Genomic DNA, 18,692 nt, shown 5'->3' on the forward strand with positions numbered 1-18,692 from the left:
ATGGAAGTGTTAACTGGCAGGAAGGCCATAGGCCCAGCCCAAGGCAGAAAGTGGAAGGTTCCCAGCTTCCCCTTCAACAATCCCTTCCTGTGTTTCCAGAACGACAGGCACACCCCCACACAGGGTCAGGCTGCACAGCAGCCTGGGTAGGAGACATGTGAAGGGCTATCATGTAAAAAGAACCTGGACTTGTTTTTATGTAGTCCCAAAGGGCCATAGTGACCCTAGAGGACAGAGTAGAACTGCCCCATGGGGTTTCCAAGGAGAAGCTGGTGGATTCAAACTGCTGACCTTTTGGTTAGCATTCGAGCTCTTAACCACTGTGCCACCAAGGGCCCATTGGATGCACAGGAAGACATACATTGATTCAATAGTAAGAATTTTTTTGAGCATCGGAGCTGCTCTGAGATGGTTTGGGTTACTTTACGAGGCAGTGAGCTTCCTGTCTCTCAGGGTGTGCACAGGCTGTCCAGCCATTTAGCTGGAGTTTACAAAAGAGATTCAAGCCATCAGAGACTCTTTGAGGTCCCTTCTGGCCTTGACATTCTGTGGTTTGGGGCTCACTCCACTAGCCCAGGAATAGCCTTTCCCCAGGGACCATGCAGGAAAGCTCATTAGCTCTGTGCATTTGTTCCAAGCCATAGACTCCCCTGCTCCCCACTCCCACCCACCCTGACTCCCCTTTCCAGGAGTCTCCTGAGAAAGCCACCCCGAAATCTCAACCCTATCCCTGCCCCCAGGCTCAAAGTCATCAGAGGACACTGAGGTGCTGGGCTCCCCTCTCCCAAGGGGCCATGGGGTGAGAATGCAGGAAGAAAAGCCAAGCTTGTGCCTCACGGAGACTGTCTCAGCTGGGAAGGTGTATGCTATTTAAACCCAGTCAAGTCAAAAATAATTTGGCCTCTTCTGAAGCCCAAGATTTCTGTGATGCTTGAAATAAGGGTCTTCCAGGTAACCTTGGCATTACTTCTCAAACATCTCTCAAACAGTATGGTAGCGAGAGGACAGACGGGGAGGTGTGTCACCGTGGACAGCAGCCTAGGATGGGGAGACCTCTGGTTTGGAGTGAGCCACTCCCTCTTCCCATGCGAGAGTGGAAAAACTTAGCTCTGTCCCTGCGCCTCCATGGCCTCCTCACCCAGCTTCTTGTCTGAGACGCCAGCAACTCCCCTCCACTGCTACCCTTCCTCACCCGCAAAAGACCTGTCTGGCTTTGAACTCTCTGAGCCCCTTTCATCCGAGTCTAACCAAAGTGCCTTTGCTGAGACCAATTAATGCTCAGCTGTGACCTGAGGTGGCATTGAGGCTTTCTGGGGTGGTAGAGGACATCCCAGCACCCCATTGAGTCAGAGGCAGCCTGGCTCAGCCACCACGGCAGGCTGCCGAGTCACACCCAGCTACAGCTGCTTCTCCAGCAGGTGCAAAAGTTCCGAGACCGCCTCTAAGCCACAGGGGAGCGTGGCGCGGGCAGCAGGCACATGCGGGCAGGTGGGGCATGGAGTCCAGCCAGGAGCCTGGAGGCACGCGCTCGGGAGGCAGCTGCCTGTAGATCTGACTCAGCGCCCCAAGGTGAAGCCCAACCACAGGATTTCTACAGGCTGGACCAGCTCGGTCTGATATTGCAAGGGCTGGAAGGCCAGAGGGTCAGAGGAAACGGGGCTGGGAAGTCCTCAGGAGCTACTATGTGCCTTTATACATAAAAAAAAATACGAAAATAAGATATAAATGAATCAGGTTCCCAATTGCTAGGGCTTTCTTTTTTTCTTTTTTCTTTTTTTTGCAAGCTTCTAACATCTTTTCATCTACAAAGACAATGCACCAGGCAACACTTCCTGCTTATCTCCAGGTTTCCCCAGGACGGCTTTCACACCCCACTGCGGTCTTCCAGCCACCCCTGAGCTGATTCAGTGGCTTGGAGTGGGGTACAGAGCTCACCGTACTTCAGAACATGAGAAGGCAGCGGGAAGCTGAAGCCATCCTTAGCAGAGATCCCTGCCCACCCGAAGCTGCAACCTCTAGCAGTAAAATGGCTTGCTGGTTCCTGAGCCTGATTCCCATGAGAGCCCTCCCAAGAGTACAGGCTTTTTCTCGTCATTGTCTCCAGGTCCCAGCCCTACTCTGCAAGCTGGGCTCACACTCTCCTGCCGTCCAACTCCACCAGCCAGTGGTCTTTCCCCTGTAATTACCCCCACTTCCTGCCCTAAGTGAGAAGGGTGGAGGACCAGAGATGCCCATGTGGCCGCTGGCTCCACACCGGCTCCCTGCCAAGCTCTGAGGACTGTTCCACTTCTAGGAACTAGGTTCCTATGACGAGTCAGACCAGCCCTGGAGCCAGTGGCAGCCTGCGCAAGGCTTCTCAGGAATCCTGAGAGATGTCAAATCTCCCCCACATTTTTCCTCTGATGAGTGGGGTGGGGGGCGCGCATTGTGGTCCGCTTCTGCAATGGAGACTCTCTGTGGAGCCTGGGGTGGGGCAAGTAGACAACACAGGCACAGCTGCCCTGGGGCAGAGCTCGGATTCTCTCCCAAGCCGTCTTCTCCTGCTCAAAGGTGGCTCTATACTCCCTTCTCAGAAGCCAGATCTATTGTTCATGTAACCTATAACTGCCCAGTATACAGGCCCAGTCAGAATGATCTCACCTTTAGGGCTTGGGAGCTGCCAGCCACCACCAAAAAAAAAAATCCCATTGCTGCTGAGTCCACTTTGACTCATAGCGACCCCATGCCAGGCACCACAAAAGACGTGCGTTTTCACCAGAGGCAGTCAGTTCTGGCCAACTGCTTTCAACTCGTGACCTTGGCCTATTTTTCTCTACATGGGCTCAGGGACCCCCTTTCTCCTTAACCTGCTCCAGGGGGCCCATTCCTTCCAGCCCTGAGATGGATGACTTGGTGTGGAACTGGGCCAATTCCAGGCCCCAAGGCTTTCTGGCTTTCCTGGGAAAGAAGGTCCCCTGAAATAGGTAAGGGCTCACTCCTTGGCCACTGTAGACATTAACTGAGCAATAGGTGAGCCAGTGTGCCAGCTGCAGAGAGTGTTAGAGTCCTCTCCCATCCTGGGTGGGGTACCAGGTCTCCCAGGCACTGAAACCCCTAGAGATGAGGGTATCAAGTTCCCTAGGTAGCAGGCTTGCTGTGAGGGGTGCTGAGCAGGGAAGGTGAGAAACCTCTTCCCCAAGCAGCTGGTGGGGCTGCCTGCCTGGCTGGGTGGGGCACCAATCCTCATTGGTGGGGAAGGTGGACAAGGTGCCTGGGGAAGGTGTGGCTGTTCTAAGGAAGAGGAAGCACAGGAAGCAGCTTGCTGACTCTCTGTGGGCCTTATGAAAAGAGGACTCTTGCCTGAGGTCCTTGTAACCTGGCATCGTAAACACCCAGGACACACCCAGCAGCTGTCCTTTGCCTCTGCAGGACCCATCAAGGGACACAGATGGGGCTCTGGACTTGAGAAGTGGAACACCAAGGTGGGCGTGGGGAGGTGGGCAGCTGGAGGTGGAGCTCAATGATGACAGCTGAAGGAATACCCTCCCCCTGCCCCAGGCACACAAAAAACAGGGAAGTGGCTCCATTCCTAGAAGCTGGCACTGCAGCCTGAAATGGAATCCTGACAATCCCAAGAGCATGACACTATTCTGAAGGTATGAAAAATCTGGTGGCGGACAGCTGGGGAGGGGCAGCAATGGCAGGCTGGCCCAACTGCGAAGTTTCCATGAGGGCAGAACAGGGCCTGTTGTAGTCACTAAGAGCCTGGAACTGTACCTGGCACATGGTAGGCTCTTGGTAAGAATGTGAATGAATGAATAAAGATTCGTTTCGGGCACAGGAAGGAAAACTAAAACAGATGGAAGTGGCTTTGGGACCCACACTTACTGGAGTGAGGTGGACTGAGGGGATCCTGGCTACCTGAGTGAGAGGCAGCTTGTTGGGGTGAGGGGACTGGGCTGGTAGGCTGAGGCATGCCCCAATGAGGGAATGGGGAGATATCTATGTTAAGGTGCTGCCTGGAGCTGAAAGGCTCTGGTGGGAGAAGGACACAGGAGAAGCGAGCCCAGGTTCAAACATCTCCCCTCCACAGATGTGGTCTGAGTCATGGGCGTGAGCAGGCTAAGAGCTCAGGCTCAGGCCCAGCCCTGGAACCTCCTTCCCCAACTCCACTCAGCCCAGCCCTTGTCCCAGCCCCTCCCTGAGAGAGCATCTCTACCTGCCTGCCTGAGTGCCCTGAAATGTTTCTCACCTGGGCATGGGCCAGAGACAAGACTGTGCTGGAAACGGACTTGATGATGGCATCCCAGACAATCACAAAAAGGCCAGAAACACCAGGACCATAGGGCCACCTGGCTTACAAAGGATGATCATGAGAGAGAGCTGGTTACCAGCGAGCCCCAGCACCATTCCCTTCCCCTGAGCATCACAGTGCCTGCTACCCTGGTCTCCCTTAACCCTTAACCTCCACATTCAGTACCCCGTAGCAACCACCTCCCCACAAGAAAGCTGGGCAGTTCTTTAGAGAAGAAGAATAGATTTAATCTGTAACTACGAAATGTCTAGGTTAGCAGCAAATATAGATTGGGCAGAATCTGTCCTCCGAAGTTGTCTCTCAGGACAGAGGCCCCCTCAGGACACAGAGACCCCCTCAGTTCACAGAGGTGACTGGCAGGATGTTAGCTTTTCGCTCAGCTTCAATGCAGTACTTCTCAGGCAGGCCCGTGGCTCTGTGGGGGAAGCAAAGCGCAGGTATGAGGGGCTGTGTCAGAACACAGAGGAGGCAGCTCCCACCGTACACACCCCGCCTCAAAACACATTCTCGTTTAGGCCCCAGCATCCCACCAAGGAGCTCCCAGAGAGCCAGGATGAGCACAATGTGCAGTCCCAGGACTTCCTGCTGGGGTCCCTCAGCAGGCAGCAGCCCGTGTGAGCCTCAAGACAAGAGAAGGGCAGTCCCTAAGCACATGTCACCATCCCCTCACTCTCCAGCCTGAGGTGCCCTCACTTGGGGAAGGGGAGAGGAGCTGGGGGATGAAGGGGTGTCCACGCACCTCAGCTCTTCAAGCTTTTTCCTCTTGATGTCATCAATGCGCTCACGCCGCCTCTGGGCCTCCTCTTTGAGGCGGCGGCCCTCTTCAAAGGTAGCGATCCGGTCCTGCACCTGCTTCTGTTGGTTCTCACGCACCTGGCGCCGGAGCTCGTTGGCGTGCTGCAGACGCCCTGTGGTCTTCTTCTCCTGCTCCAGCCGCTCCTTCTCAATCTGTTCTCTCTGGGCCCTTGGGGGAGAGCACAGGGAATGGAACCAGCTGGGCTGAGGCATCTCTAGTGGATGTGCTTCAGAGACCACAGCCCACCATGCTCCTGCCTATTCCCCAGCTCAGAGATCAGGCCCCAAGCTATCTGCCCTTCTTGGCTGCCACCACACAGGCTCTCCTGCCCACCCAGCTGGCCCGGCCTCATAGGCATACGACCCATACAGTCACGCAGGGCCCCATGCTTAGAAGGACCCTGCTTGGTTTAACGCTCCACTGTCACCATTTTGAAATTCTTAATACTTTTCAAGCCAGGGGTCCCATGTTTTCATGCACTGGGCCCTGCCCCCAGGGTTTCACCTGCTGGGAGCTACTGTTCCTACTCTTCCTCTCTCTATAACAATGCATAACTCTTCTCGGGTTGTTCTCAGATTTCTTCTTTTCTCTCTTCCTTTCTCTCCTTCTCTCTCCCCTAACCATAATAACATTAACAAAACCAACCAAGGGGGTGCTGTACCATTAAAAGAAGCGGTGAAGCCTATAATGCTTGATTGCTGGAAGAAGGATGGAGCTAGGCCTGCTATCGCTTGGTTTTCTTATTGATCCATCTCCCCTAGTTCCTCTTAGAAGCAGCTTCCCCCAAAGTACTTCATATACCCTGACACCAGGGAGAAAATCACCAGTGGCAACCAGACAGCTTAGAAATTTCAGATGAAATATATTCAACTCTCAGCGGAAATGCAGTCATAGCCCATTGTGAGCTAATACCTAATTTCCTTCTCCATCTTAGCCAGGGATCTCTCACCTGCCCTCCTCCCCTGAGGTCACTCAGCCGAACAAAGGAACTGAAAGCACTGCTCCGCTTACTCATTTCCCTTGAGCATCTTCCCAGATCCACCATACATGAGGTAGCCTCTCAACTCCCAACAGCTCTGTTCCATCATTCAAGCCAGCTCCTAAAATGCCACACCTTCTGTTATGGAATGAATTGTGTCACCCCAAAATGTGTGTCAACCTGGCTAGGCCATGATTCCCAGTACTGTGTGGTTGTCCTCCATTTTGTGATCTGATATATTTATCCTATGTGTTATAAATCCTAACTTCTATCACGATAATGAGGCAGGATTAGAGGCAGTTATGTTAATGAGGCAGGATGCCAGCTACAGAATTAGGTCATATCTTGAGTCAATCTCTTTTGAGATACAAAAGAGAGAAGCGAGCAGAAAGGACCTCATTACCACCAAGCAAGAAGAGCCAGGAGTGAAGTGCGTCCTTTAGACCCAGAGTCCCTGCGCTGAGAAGCTCCTAGACCAGAAGAAGATTGACGACAAGGACCTTCCCCGAGAGCTGACACAGAGAAAGAGCCTTCCCCTAGAGTCAGCACCCTGATTTTGTACTTTCAGTCTCCTAAACTGTGAGGGAATAAATTTCTATTTGCCAAAACCATCCACTTGTGGTATTTCTGTTATAGCAGCACTAGATAAATAAGACACCTTCTACAGAGCATTCCCAGTTTATCAGATGAGAACTGCTGGCCTCCTTGCTCCTCTGTATTTAGACACCAAATTCCTACTGCTCAGAAACATCGTTGATAGCACCAAGACTCTCCTCTTGGCATCGACACTGTTTTTCTATGTGTACAACAATTGTTTATTGCTTCACATTCTTCTGGGTGGAGGGGTAAATGTGGAAACAGGGTGACTACGTGTCACAAGAGAGCCACCAGTGTGGTAGAAAAAAAAAACAGACAGACCAGTTGCCATCAAGTTGTTTCCAATTCATGGCGACTCCATGTGTGCAGAGTAGAGCTATGCTCCATAGGCTTTTCACGGTTGTGACCTTTCAGAAGCAGATCGCCAGGTCTTTCTTGCAAGGTGCCTTTAGGTGGGTTTCAACCACCAACCTTTCCATTAGTAGCTGAGCACTTAACCATTTGCACCAACCAGGGACTCCAACTAGGGCAGTTTAAAATCCAAATGGGGAAGAAACCTAGTCGTTCCATGGCATTAAGGCAGTGATCATGGAACCTGCCAGCCTGCATATTAGAGTCACCCAGGAGCTTTCAAAAAATATTGATGCCTGGGCTTCATCCCAGACCAATTAAATCATAATCTGTGGAGATGGAGCCTAGGCATGAGTTTTTTTGTTTTTTAGAACGCCCAGGTATTTCTAAGAACCACTGGGTAGGGTAGGTCAGCTATCCCTGCTTAGCCAACAGGCTGAGATTTAAAGGCATCCCTCTTTGCAGAAGCAGGAAGTCCATATATAGGCTGTACAGGAGGGCATGCTTTTGAAGTAGGGAAGGTTGGATTGCCAGCCGTTGCAGATGCACCAAGAGTGAAGACACCCACCATGGTAGTCACGTGGCCCTGGAGGCACTAGGTCTAGATGCTAACCTAGAAAAACAACTGAAGTCGAACTTCTCCAATGGGTTGGTCCAGCTTTAATAGCTGGGTAGAGCTCATGCTTCAAGCAAACAAAACAAAGCAGAGGCAAATGGGTCAGCTGCAAAAGTAGGACTTTAATTCCATTCCAATAACATTTATTAAAACCCAGAAATAACATTTATTAGTGCCTGCTAAAGGCAACACTGGTAGCTCCTTGGAAACCCTGTAGGGCAGTTCTACTCTGTCCTATAGGGTTGCTATGAGTCAGAATAGAGTCAACGGCAATGGGTTTGTTTGGTTTAAAGGCAACATGGTTGTCCAAGGGCATAGAGGCCAGGGAGGGGAAGGGAGACATCTGAAAGGCAGTCCGAACCCAGGGGCAGAAAATTCAGGGCCATTTAGGAACTTGTCTTCTTCAGCAGATACTCAGAGACCACAGCATGACCCTTTGGGGCAGGGAAAGTTACAGAGCCAAAGGGTATCACAGCCAGTGGGAAAAGGGTAGAGTCCCACAGTCCAGTAAAAGACCAGGAATCCAGTTCCGAAAAGGACTGAGATTCCTACGGTTCTGCTCTGCCTCTGGCTGGGGTCTAGGTAGCCTGAGACTGACCGCAACAGTACCAAGAGGAAGGACCTAGAGCCTGTAGACCAAGAAAGCTGGGCCACACCATCCAATCTTTACAGCTGAGTGTAATTTCTCTGCTTTTTTATCCACTCCCGTCTCCCAACTTAGATTCTGTTTGGTTTGTTTCTTTTTGACAAATTCTGATCTCATAGAGTCTGAACCTAAGCAAAAAGGAAGTCATTCCCAGTTAGGCCAGAACAGCTGGAGCCAGGAGAGTGCCCCAGGAGCCAGGTCTGATGGTGGTAGATCTGCTGGTAGGAAGTAGGCCAGAGACGGAAACCAGTGGCAGCTGTGATTTACCTAGAAGGAAGAGGAGTGCTGCTGGGGAAGGAGGGCCAATGAGCAATATAAACTCTCAGCTTCCGCTTATGTGTTGGAATTATCATTGAGCCAAAAGAGAGAACAAAAATGAAAGGATAAAGAGCTGGCAAGGCAGGGAAAGACGGATAAATACGGGTGAGCTCTATTCCAATGTGAGTCTCGAACATCCTTCCTACATGAATGGACAAGGGCAGTGCTTTATTCATCTCTAATGTCGCCCATGGTATCCCACACAGAGCCTTGAGTTTATGTGCACTAATAATACATATTTGTCATATGAAGGGCCAAGACCTCTCTTGGAGTCCCACTCCAATGACTCACAGCCCTTAGTATCTGAAGTTCTTCTCTCGCTCTCTCCTAATTCTCTCCTGCTGCAGTTTCACTCCTAACTTGTAGGAGAGGGCGTGGTGGGAGGGACCATATTTACACCTTTATTTACACCTTTACTGCCTCACGGTAACTAATTCCAACAATCCCCCATTCCTTTAACACTTCCAGCTGCTATTTTCTAATTCTCTAAATCATAAAATTCTTGGCTCAGGTGGCTTTTAAATATTTCGACCACCCATCTCGTTGGAATGTTCCCACCAACCCAGTCCAGACAGGCAAGGATCTGTCAGTTAACAGGCCAGAAGGCTCTTCTCTGACCAATATGGACCATCCCTGCTGCAGTACAAGGAAAGGAAGCCAAGGTTCCCAGGCCGCTCCTACCGAAGAATCCTCTCGAATTCATCCCGGTCCCGTTGCACCTGAACAGCCAGAGCGTGCTCCTTGAAAGCCACCTGTTCCAGCCGACTCTTCTTCAACATGGCCTCTGTTTCTATCTTCTTCTGGGCATTTTCCTTTTCCTTTCTGCGCCATTCTCTGTCTGCAACCTCCTGGTTGCGCTTGGCCCGCAAGGCATCCTGGGAAAGAAGAGGGTGGGGAAGAAAGGGACCAATGAGGGTGCATAGTAACCTCAGGTACCCACCAGGTGTCTTTAGGAAGGCACCTGCTTGCAGGCTCTGACAGCTTGCCTTGAGAAGCACCATGGATTTCTCAGGCAACAAATGATTCTAGGGAAAAAAAGATGAATGGAATCCTGTCACAGAACTTTCAGGTCAGAAGACACCCTGAGGGGCACTTTGTCCTTCCACCCTATTCATCCCAATTCTTTCCCTGTATCTCAAACACTTTTCGGCAGCCCTGCAATTGCTTCTTATATAAAAAACTGCTAATGACGGAGACGTCAGTTTCCTCTGGTGACACATTTCAGTGGTTAAGATTGAAAGTTCTTCTTTACGTGGTAGCCAAAGACTTTCTCTTGAACCTTAAGCACATAATACACTGCTCAGTCCTCGCTGCCCAAGACAACAGGAGCAGGCCACCCCATGGCCCTCTGACTGTTGAAGTCTAGCTACTTGCATCCTCTCTTCTATACCTCCCCCTCCCTGAAGGCCATTGTACAAGCTATCAAAGGAATAGCTAGGATGGTAGAAGAAGGAAACAGAGATTAAGAGGGTACCTGTTCTGCCTGGTAATCCTGGGCCTTCTCCTGCATGGCCCTCAGGCGAGCGATCTCCTTCTCTTTCTCCCTCCGGATCCTCTCCTGCTCAGCCTCGAACTCTGCTTCTCGAGCCTGCCAGAAGAAAAGGCCTTGTAGCTAAAAGGACAGCTCCCCTTAACCCAGCCTTGCAATGAGTCCCTGTGTAGCACAAATGGTCAAGTGATCGACAACTAGCTGAAAAGTTGGAGGTTCGAACCTACCTGGAGGCACCCTGGAAGACAGGCCAGGCGATCTCCTTCCAAAAGGTCACAGTCTTGAAAACTCTATAGAGCAGTTCTACTCCGTACACCCGAGGTTACCATGAGTCTGAATTGACCGGACAGCAGCCAACAACCACCTCAGGCTTGCAGAGAGAAACAAAGTCCCTACAAAGATCTGTCGGATATCTCCCCTACCACTTCCTGGCTGCTTTGAAAATGAACTTAGCAAGACCTGAATAACACACAGCTAACATTTACAAAATGCTTTGTTGTTCAGAAAGTGCTTTCACATGTATAATCTGAGAGGGCCCTCACAACATCTCATGAGATAGATATTATAGATGAGGAAACTGGTGTTTAGAGAGTTGATCTCTTGCCCAGGATTGCATAGCTGGTAAGCCACCAATCAGAATTTGAACACAGGTATCCTGACTCCAAATTTCATGCTCCTTCCACTACAGCGCCACAATTTCAAGTTGCAAGGCCACTGGGCCAAACTTCTAAAAGTAACAGTTGTGGTTCCCTGCCTGGCTTGTAAAGCAAAGTGGGTGGAGGTTATCTGACTAGTCCCTGGGCAAAGGGCCAAACATGCATTGTTTAGCAGATACCTAGGAAATGAACCATCAAAATTAACTCCCTTTACCACTCATCTGTTAGTTTGTCGTACTGTGGTGGCTTACGTGTTGCTGTGATGCTGGAAGCGATGCCAACTGTATTTCAAATAACAGCAGGGTCACCCATGGTGGACAGGTTTCAGCGGAGCTTCCAAACTAAGACAGACTAGGAAGAAAAGCCTTGTGATCTACTTCTAAAAATTAACCAATGAAAACTCTATGGATCACAACAGAATATTGTCCAATATAGTGCTGGAAGACGAGTCCCCTAGTTTAGAAGGTACTCAAAATACACAGTGGCCACGACAATGGACTCGAGCATACCAATGATCACGAAGATGGCACAGGACCGTGTAATGTTTCATTCTGTTGTACATGGGGTCACCATGAGTCAAAGGTGACTGTCATGGATTGAACCGTGTCTGCCCAAAATATCTGTCAACTTAGCTGAGCCATGAGTCCCAGTATTGTGTGATTTTCCACCATTTTATGTGATTTCCTTATGCGTTGTAAATCCAATCACTATGATGAAATGAGATGGATTCGTGGGAGTTATATTAATGAGATATACAAGATTAGATAGTATCTTAAGCCAATCTCTTTGAGATATAAAAAAGAGAAGGAAGCAGAGGGACGGGGGGACCTCATACCACCAAGAAAGCAGCACCAGGAGCAGAGCGTGTCCTTTGGACCTGAGTTCCCTGTGCTGTGATGCTCCCAGACCAAGTGAAGACTGATGACGAGGACCTTCCTCCAGAACCAACAGAGAGAGAAAGACTTCCCCTGGAGCTGATGCCCTGAATTTGGACTCATAGCCTACTAGACAGTGAGGGAGTAAATTTCTCTTTGTTAAAGCCATCCACTTGTGGTATTTCTGTTATAGCAGCACTGGATGACTAAGACAGTGACTCAACGGCAACTAACAACAACCATTTCTCTAAAATAAAAGGCATATCCCTACAAACTTCCCAAACCCAGCTTCCCAGCTACCATTCTTGAGTAGTCATAAGACTAATGGGGCAGGTTGGGTGGAAAGAGACTTTCCCATAAAGAACATGCCTTAGCCACTCATTCTACCTGCCCAGACTCTGAGCTACCCAAAGAGTTGTCTGACTGTAAGCTGCGCACAGCTGTGTCAAGCTGGTGCCTCTGTTCCACCTTGCCCTGTATAGCAGGGAAGGGAACTCTGGATGTTTCCACAACCAATCTCTGCCTGTACCTCTGAAAAGGAAGCTCTGGCTGCAAGAACAGAGACCACCATGAGGTTGGGGAAGGGCCTGGGATATACGTGGATACTTACGGTAGATGTAGGCATGCCCAAGTTCCTGATCCCTTTGCAGTCTTCAGCTTCTCCCAGTTTTACCCTGCCAATGTCCTTCCCATATATGAAGACAAGCCTTTCCTCCCTTGCTCGGAAATCTCTGGTGATTTCTCATCGTACCCTGCTTCCACCTCTGCCCATGGTTCAAGGCCTCTCCAATAACTGCTCTCAGCTCTCCATCACCTCACCACCCTCTTTTCTTGTTGTGCCCACCACAGACTCTCTGCTGTAGTCAGCAAACCTGTTCACCAGCTCCTACACATAATTAGCTTATTATCAGAGCCCTGGTGGCACAGTCATTAAGCATTCAGCTGCTAACCAAAAGGTCAGCAATTTGAATCCACCAGCCACTCCTTGGAAACCCTATGGGGTAGTTCTATTCTGTCTTATAGGGTGGCTATGAGTCAGAATCAACTCAATGGCAGTGAGTTTTTTGGTTTTTTTTTTTTTTTATCAGATACGCCTTTTCAAATTATACCAACACCCTCCCCCTGCCCTTCACTGAGAATCACTACTATACCAAACTCATTGCCATTGAGTCAACTCCAACTCACAGAGACCCTACAGGACAGAGTAGAACTGCCCCATAGGGTTTCCAAGGAGTGGCTGGTGGATTCAAACTGCCCAGCTTTTGGTTAGCAGCTGAGCTTTCAACCACTGTGCCACCAGGGCTCCAATCACTACTATAGAGGAGCACACAGAAGTATGAAGTGGCTTCTGTCATGGAACTTGGAAACTGGCAGAGGGAAGTGGACCGATACATGAAGAGTTCAATAACTTTCCCGCCACCTTTGGTGTTTCCTCCTCTCTTTATATAAATCCATGCTCACTCTGTCTAAACTGTACTTAAAACCTAAAACTTTTTACTCCCCATCCCACACAGACCACAATCATTTCACTACTCAATTTTGCCCTAGAATGAGTCCACACATTCCTGAGCTACAGCCATCTGTGATTGTTTGTGGATATTGCTCTTCTCTATGGTACATTTGTTCCTATAAGTCCTATGGTGCAAGATGGCAGAAGGATTTACTTTCGGAATCTAGAACCCAATATAGGACGTCCAATATGGAAGTTTTCACAAGAAATTCACAGGGCAGCTGACCCATGATTACTGGGGATATAATTATCCAAGTTATGAGAAATCCACAAAACTGTACTTCCACCAATGGTTTTAATTTTCTTCCCTGCCTTCACATAACCCTCCTCCCAACTTCTAGCCACAGATATTAACAAGGATAACAACACACTTATTTGGGTGTCCTTTCTAGGCTAGGAGCCCTGGTAGCACAGTGGTTAAGAGCTTGGCTGCTAACCAAAAGGTTGGCAGTTCAAATCCGACAGCCACTCCTTGAAAGCCTTATGGGGAAGTTCTACTCTGTCCTATAAGGTTGCTACTAGTCAGAATCAACTCAGCGGCAACGGGTTTGGTTTAGGTTCTAGGCTAGAAGCCCTGGTAGTGCAGTGGTTAAAGCGCTCAGCTGCTAACCAAAAGGTCGGCAGTCTGAACCCACCAGTCGCTCCATGAGAGAAAGATGGGGCAGTCTGCTTCTGTAAAGACTGCAGCCTTGGAAGCCCTATGGGGAATTTCTACTCTGCCCTGTAGGGTCTCGAAGAGTTGGAATTGACTCAATGGCAGGGGGTTTTCTAGGTTACTCTCTGCCGAGCAAGTGAACTGGCCAAAATGAAGAGAAAAAGAAGGCAGACCCTTGAATTAAGGGCCTGAATTTTAGAATGGGAGATGGCTGCCTTCCATTGGAGCTCCCTTAGTTCTCGGGCCTGGCTCTCCCTGAGGCAGACAGAGAGACAGACATTCCATTCCATTCAGAAGTCCCAAGGCATCAGAAACCTGGTCCCTACCATCTTCTTCTTGGTGAACTCCATCACCATCTGGTCTGCCAATTTCTCCTGAGCCAGCAGCTCTGCTTTCTGTTTCTGGTTTTCATCATTGATGCGCTTAATCTCAGCTTGCATCTTTAGTTTTTCCTGGTGCCTTCGTTCCATGTCCTGCCAGGAAAAAAAAGACAGACTCAGAGTAGAAGTAGACAAGAAAAAAAAGATACTGGCACAGAGGGCGAAGAGATGTCAATGGAGGCAGAGAGAGATATATATTGCCCACAGTCAGGCTTCCATTATTATGACCCTTTGTTAAAGCTTTTCTTTCAAGAGTCATCAAGGACTTCTTCTGGCTTTTTTCCAGTCTTCATCCAACTTGACTTCTTGGCAGAACCTGACACTGTTGACCTCTACATGCTTTCAGGAAGTGGAGGCTCTTAAAATCCTACTCACTGTCATGCTAAATCCTATCCCTATGGCTTTGTTCACGCTGCCTTCCTCCTGCTACAAATTCCCTTCTATTTAAACCCAAAGTTTGTCTCCATTCAACAGTGATGATGAAAATAGTAAGTACTGCCCTAACTGAGTACTTTCTATTCATTGGGTCCTTTACATATACTGTTTCTGATCCCTAAATACATATAAAAACCCTGGAAGGTAGGCTTTACTATCCCTCTTGTACAGGTGAGGAAACCAAGGCCCAGAGTTCAAGTGCTAGTACTCTTTTACAAGGAAACTGACGCCCAGGGCCACACAGCTAATAAACTCCAGAGTCAGGATTTTGAAACTTGGTCTACCTAACTTAAAGTTCCAACCTCCCCTGAAAAGTGATGACCTCAGCTTTCAGATTTCACTCCACTTCTGAGTTCCCTGTGTACTTGAGTCTGTGCCACACCACTTGAGATTGGATGTACACTGTCTTGCAGGACCCCACCCATTTTGTATGTGCTCACTCTGTTCCCACTGGAGGACAGGGACCATGTATCACGTTTCATCTCTCCCCCATCAGTCTGTAGCCCAACGTGTGGAAAACAGTAAATATTCAATAAGCTATTCACTGGGTTTATTGCTAAATGGTTCTTATTGGCAGTGGTTTTTATTGCTAAAGGAGGCAGGGAAGGGGGGACCAAAGTGAGTGGCATGGAATAAAATGGAAAAAAGTCTTAGACTCCGAGAAACACAGTCAGATGGAGATCAGGGTACCAGTGTAACCCTGAGTGACAAGACCCCTCTCATGCCCCTTGCCTTACCCAGCCCTGAGACTTCAAAAGCTTACAACCAGAGCTCGCTTTGGCAGCACATATACTAAAATTGAAACGATACAGAGAAGATTAGCATGGCCCCTGCACAAGGATGACTTGCTAATTCACGAAGTGTTCTGTATTTTTCTAGAAGAAAGGACAGAACAACCAGATATCAAGCCCGATAGAGAAAACACAAAAATAAATCAAAGCTAAAACACTGAAAATAGGAAAACAGAAACGTTAATATGTAAAAGATGACAACATTAAATAATGTAGTCATAGAACTTTCATATGGAGAGGAAGTCAAGGCAATATCAAGAAATAAAAGATAGGTTTAAACTTAGTAAAATAGAGGTAAATTTTAAGGTAACCACAAAGGAAACTAACAATCCTACATCAAAATAAAAAAACAAACAAAAAAAAACATAGACTCAGCAAAAACAAAATCAACAACAATGAAAATGCTGAAAAGAAAATACACAAAGAAAAATGACTTAGCACAGAAAACTAAGTGGAACAAAGAAACTGTCAACAACACACACACACACAAATACATCAAAACGACAGCACTAAACTCATACCTTTCAATAATTACACCGAATGTAAATGGATTAAAAGCACCAATAAAGAGAAAGAGTGGCAGAATGGATTAAAAAAACACCATCTGTCTATATGCTGCCTACAAGGGACACAGTCTTGACTCAAAGATACAAACAAACTAAAACTCAAAGGATAGAAAAAAAAATATATCACAGAAACAACAATCAAAAAACAGCAGGATTGGCAATATTAATCTCTGACAAAATAAACTTTAAATCAAAATCCACCACAAAGGATAAGGAAGGACACTATATAACAATTAAAAGGTCAATAAACCAGGAGGACATAACCATAATAAATATTTATGTACCCAAAGACAGAGTTCCAAAATATGTAAAACAAATTCTAACAGCATTGAAAAGAAAAATAGACAGCTCCACAATAATAGTAGGAAACTTCAACACACTACTTTCAGTGAAGGATAGAACATCCAGAAAAAGAAGCTCAGTAAAGATACGAAGATCTAAATGCCAAAACCAACCAACTTGATCTCATAGACGTATATAGAACAATCCACCCAACAGCAGCCAAGTATACTTTTTTTCCCAACACACAAGTAACATTCTCTAGAATAGACCACATATTAGGCCACAAAGCAAGCCTCACCATAATCCAAAACATCAAAATATTACAAAGAATTTTCTCTGACCATAAAGCCATAAAAGTAGAAATCAATAACAGAAAAAGCAAGGGAAAAAAATCAAATACATGGAAACTGAACAACACCTTGCTCAAAACCACTGGGTTATAGAAGAAATCAAGGATGGAAAAAACTCACAGAATCAAACGAGAATGAAAACACATCCTACCAGAACTTTTGGGACACTGCAAAAGCAGAGCTCGGAGGCTAATTTATAGCAATAAATGCACACATCCAAAAAGAAGAAAAAGACAATCTACATACTGGGGAAAAAAAAATTGGCTACGACACATCTGATAAGTGTCTCATCTCTAAAATCTATAAGATACTGCAAAACCGCAACAACAAAAAGACAAATAACCCAATTAAAAAATGAGCAAAGGATATGAACAGGCACTTCACCAAAGAAGATATTCAGGAGGCTAACAGATACCTGAGGAAATGCTCACGATCATTAGCCACTGGAGAAATGCAAATCAAAACTACAATGAGATACCATCTCACCCCAACAAAAAACACAAAATAATAAATGTTGGCGAGGTAGTGAAGAGACTGAAACACTTACACATTGATGGTGGGAATGTAAAATGGTACAACCACTTTGGAAATCGATTTGGTGCTTCCGTAAAAAAGCTAGAAATAGAACTACCATACCATCCAGCAATCCCACTCCTTGGGATACATCCTAGAGAAATGAGAGCCATCACACAAATAGATATATGCACAGTCATGTTCACTGCAGCACTGTTTACAACAGGAAAAAATGGAAACCACCTAGATGCCCATCAACAGATGAATGGATAAACAAATTATGGTATATACACACAACGGAATAGTACGCATTGATAAAGAACAATGATGAATCCACTAAACAACACGGAGGAATCTGGAAGGCATTATGTTGAGTGAAATTAGCCAGTTGCACAAGGACAAACGTTGCATGAGACCACGATTATAAGAACTCCAGAAAAAGTTTAAACACAGAAGAAAATATTCTTTGATGTTCACAAGGCTGGGGAGGGAGGGAGAGGAGAATTCACTAACTAAATAGCAGACAAGAATTATCTTGGGTGAAGGGAAGGACAACACACGGTAGAGGGGAAGTCAGCACAACTGGACCAAAACAAAAGCTAAGAAATTTCCTGAGCATAACCAAACACTTTGAGAGACAGAGTAGCAGGGGCTGCTGTCTGGGGAGCATGGTTTCAGAGGACATCTAGGGCAATTGGTGTAACAAAGTTTATTAAGAAAATGTCCTGCATCCCACTTTGGTGAGTGGCATCTGGGGTCTTAAAAGCTTGCGAGTCGCCATCTAAGATGCATCAGTTGGTCTCGACCCACCTGGAGCAAAGGAGAATGAAGAACACCAAAGACACGGGGAAAATATTAGCCCAAGAGACAGAAAGGGCCACATAAACCAGAGACTCCATCAGCCTGAGACCAGAAGAACTAGATGGTGCTTGGCTACTACCAATGACTGCCCTGACAGGGAGCACAACAGAGAGTCCCCGATGGAGCAGGAGAGAAGTAGAGTGCAAAACTCAAATTCTAGTAAAAAGACCAGACTTAATGGTCTGACCCAGACTAGAGGAACCCCTGAAGACATGACCCCTGGACTCTCTGTTAACCCAGAACTAAAACCATTCCCAAAGCCTACTCTTCAGACAAAGATTAGACTGGGCTATAAAGCATAAAATAATACTCGTGAAGAGTGTGCTTCTTAGTTCAAGTGGATGCACGAGGCTAAATGGGCAGCTCCTGTCTGGAGGCAGGATGAGAAGGCAGAAAGGGACAGGAGCTGCTTGGATGGACCCAGGAAATCCGGAGTGGAAAGGGGGACTGTGCTGTCACTTTACAGAGATTGCAACTAGGGTCACATAACAATATGTGTACAAATTTTTGCATGAGAAATTAACTTGAGCCGTAAACTTTCACCTAAAGCACAATAGAAAAAAAAAAAAAAAGCTCACAATCATCAGACCACTTCTGAGCACAGTCACATTCTCAGGTCACAATGTGGCGGGACATTGAATCCTGTGTAGCTGGCCACCCTATCGCCTCCATATCTAACTCCAACTCCTTGCTTCAAGCTTTTCTATCCATCAACTCACCCCACTCCCACAC

General features: G+C 47.4%; 1 protein-coding gene and 1 non-coding gene across 3 annotated transcripts in view; one reads left to right on the top strand and one right to left on the bottom strand.

Moving 5' to 3' along the window:
* Positions 1-4,496: 4,496 nt before the first annotated feature.
* Positions 4,497-18,692, bottom strand: part of CFAP45 (cilia and flagella associated protein 45) — a 60,298-nt gene continuing 46,102 nt past the window's right edge. For both annotated transcript variants that reach the window (XM_064282790.1, XM_064282789.1), the window contains exons 8-12: positions 14,109-14,255; positions 10,072-10,185; positions 9,279-9,472; positions 5,034-5,258; positions 4,497-4,709 (exon numbers count right to left, since the gene is read on the bottom strand). In XM_064282790.1, the coding sequence (XP_064138860.1) occupies positions 4,631-4,709; positions 5,034-5,258; positions 9,279-9,472; positions 10,072-10,185; positions 14,109-14,255 (759 nt within the window). In that variant the 3' untranslated portion in view covers positions 4,497-4,630. The remainder of the gene's footprint in view (positions 4,710-5,033; positions 5,259-9,278; positions 9,473-10,071; positions 10,186-14,108; positions 14,256-18,692) is intronic.
* Positions 15,366-15,472, top strand: LOC111751999 (U6 spliceosomal RNA). Its single transcript, XR_002787026.1, has one exon. It is a non-coding gene; the product is annotated as a U6 spliceosomal RNA (small nuclear RNA).

The sequence above is a fragment of the Loxodonta africana genome, chromosome 3, assembly GCF_030014295.1.
Source record: "Loxodonta africana isolate mLoxAfr1 chromosome 3, mLoxAfr1.hap2, whole genome shotgun sequence".
Classification (NCBI taxonomy): domain Eukaryota; kingdom Metazoa; phylum Chordata; class Mammalia; order Proboscidea; family Elephantidae; genus Loxodonta; species Loxodonta africana.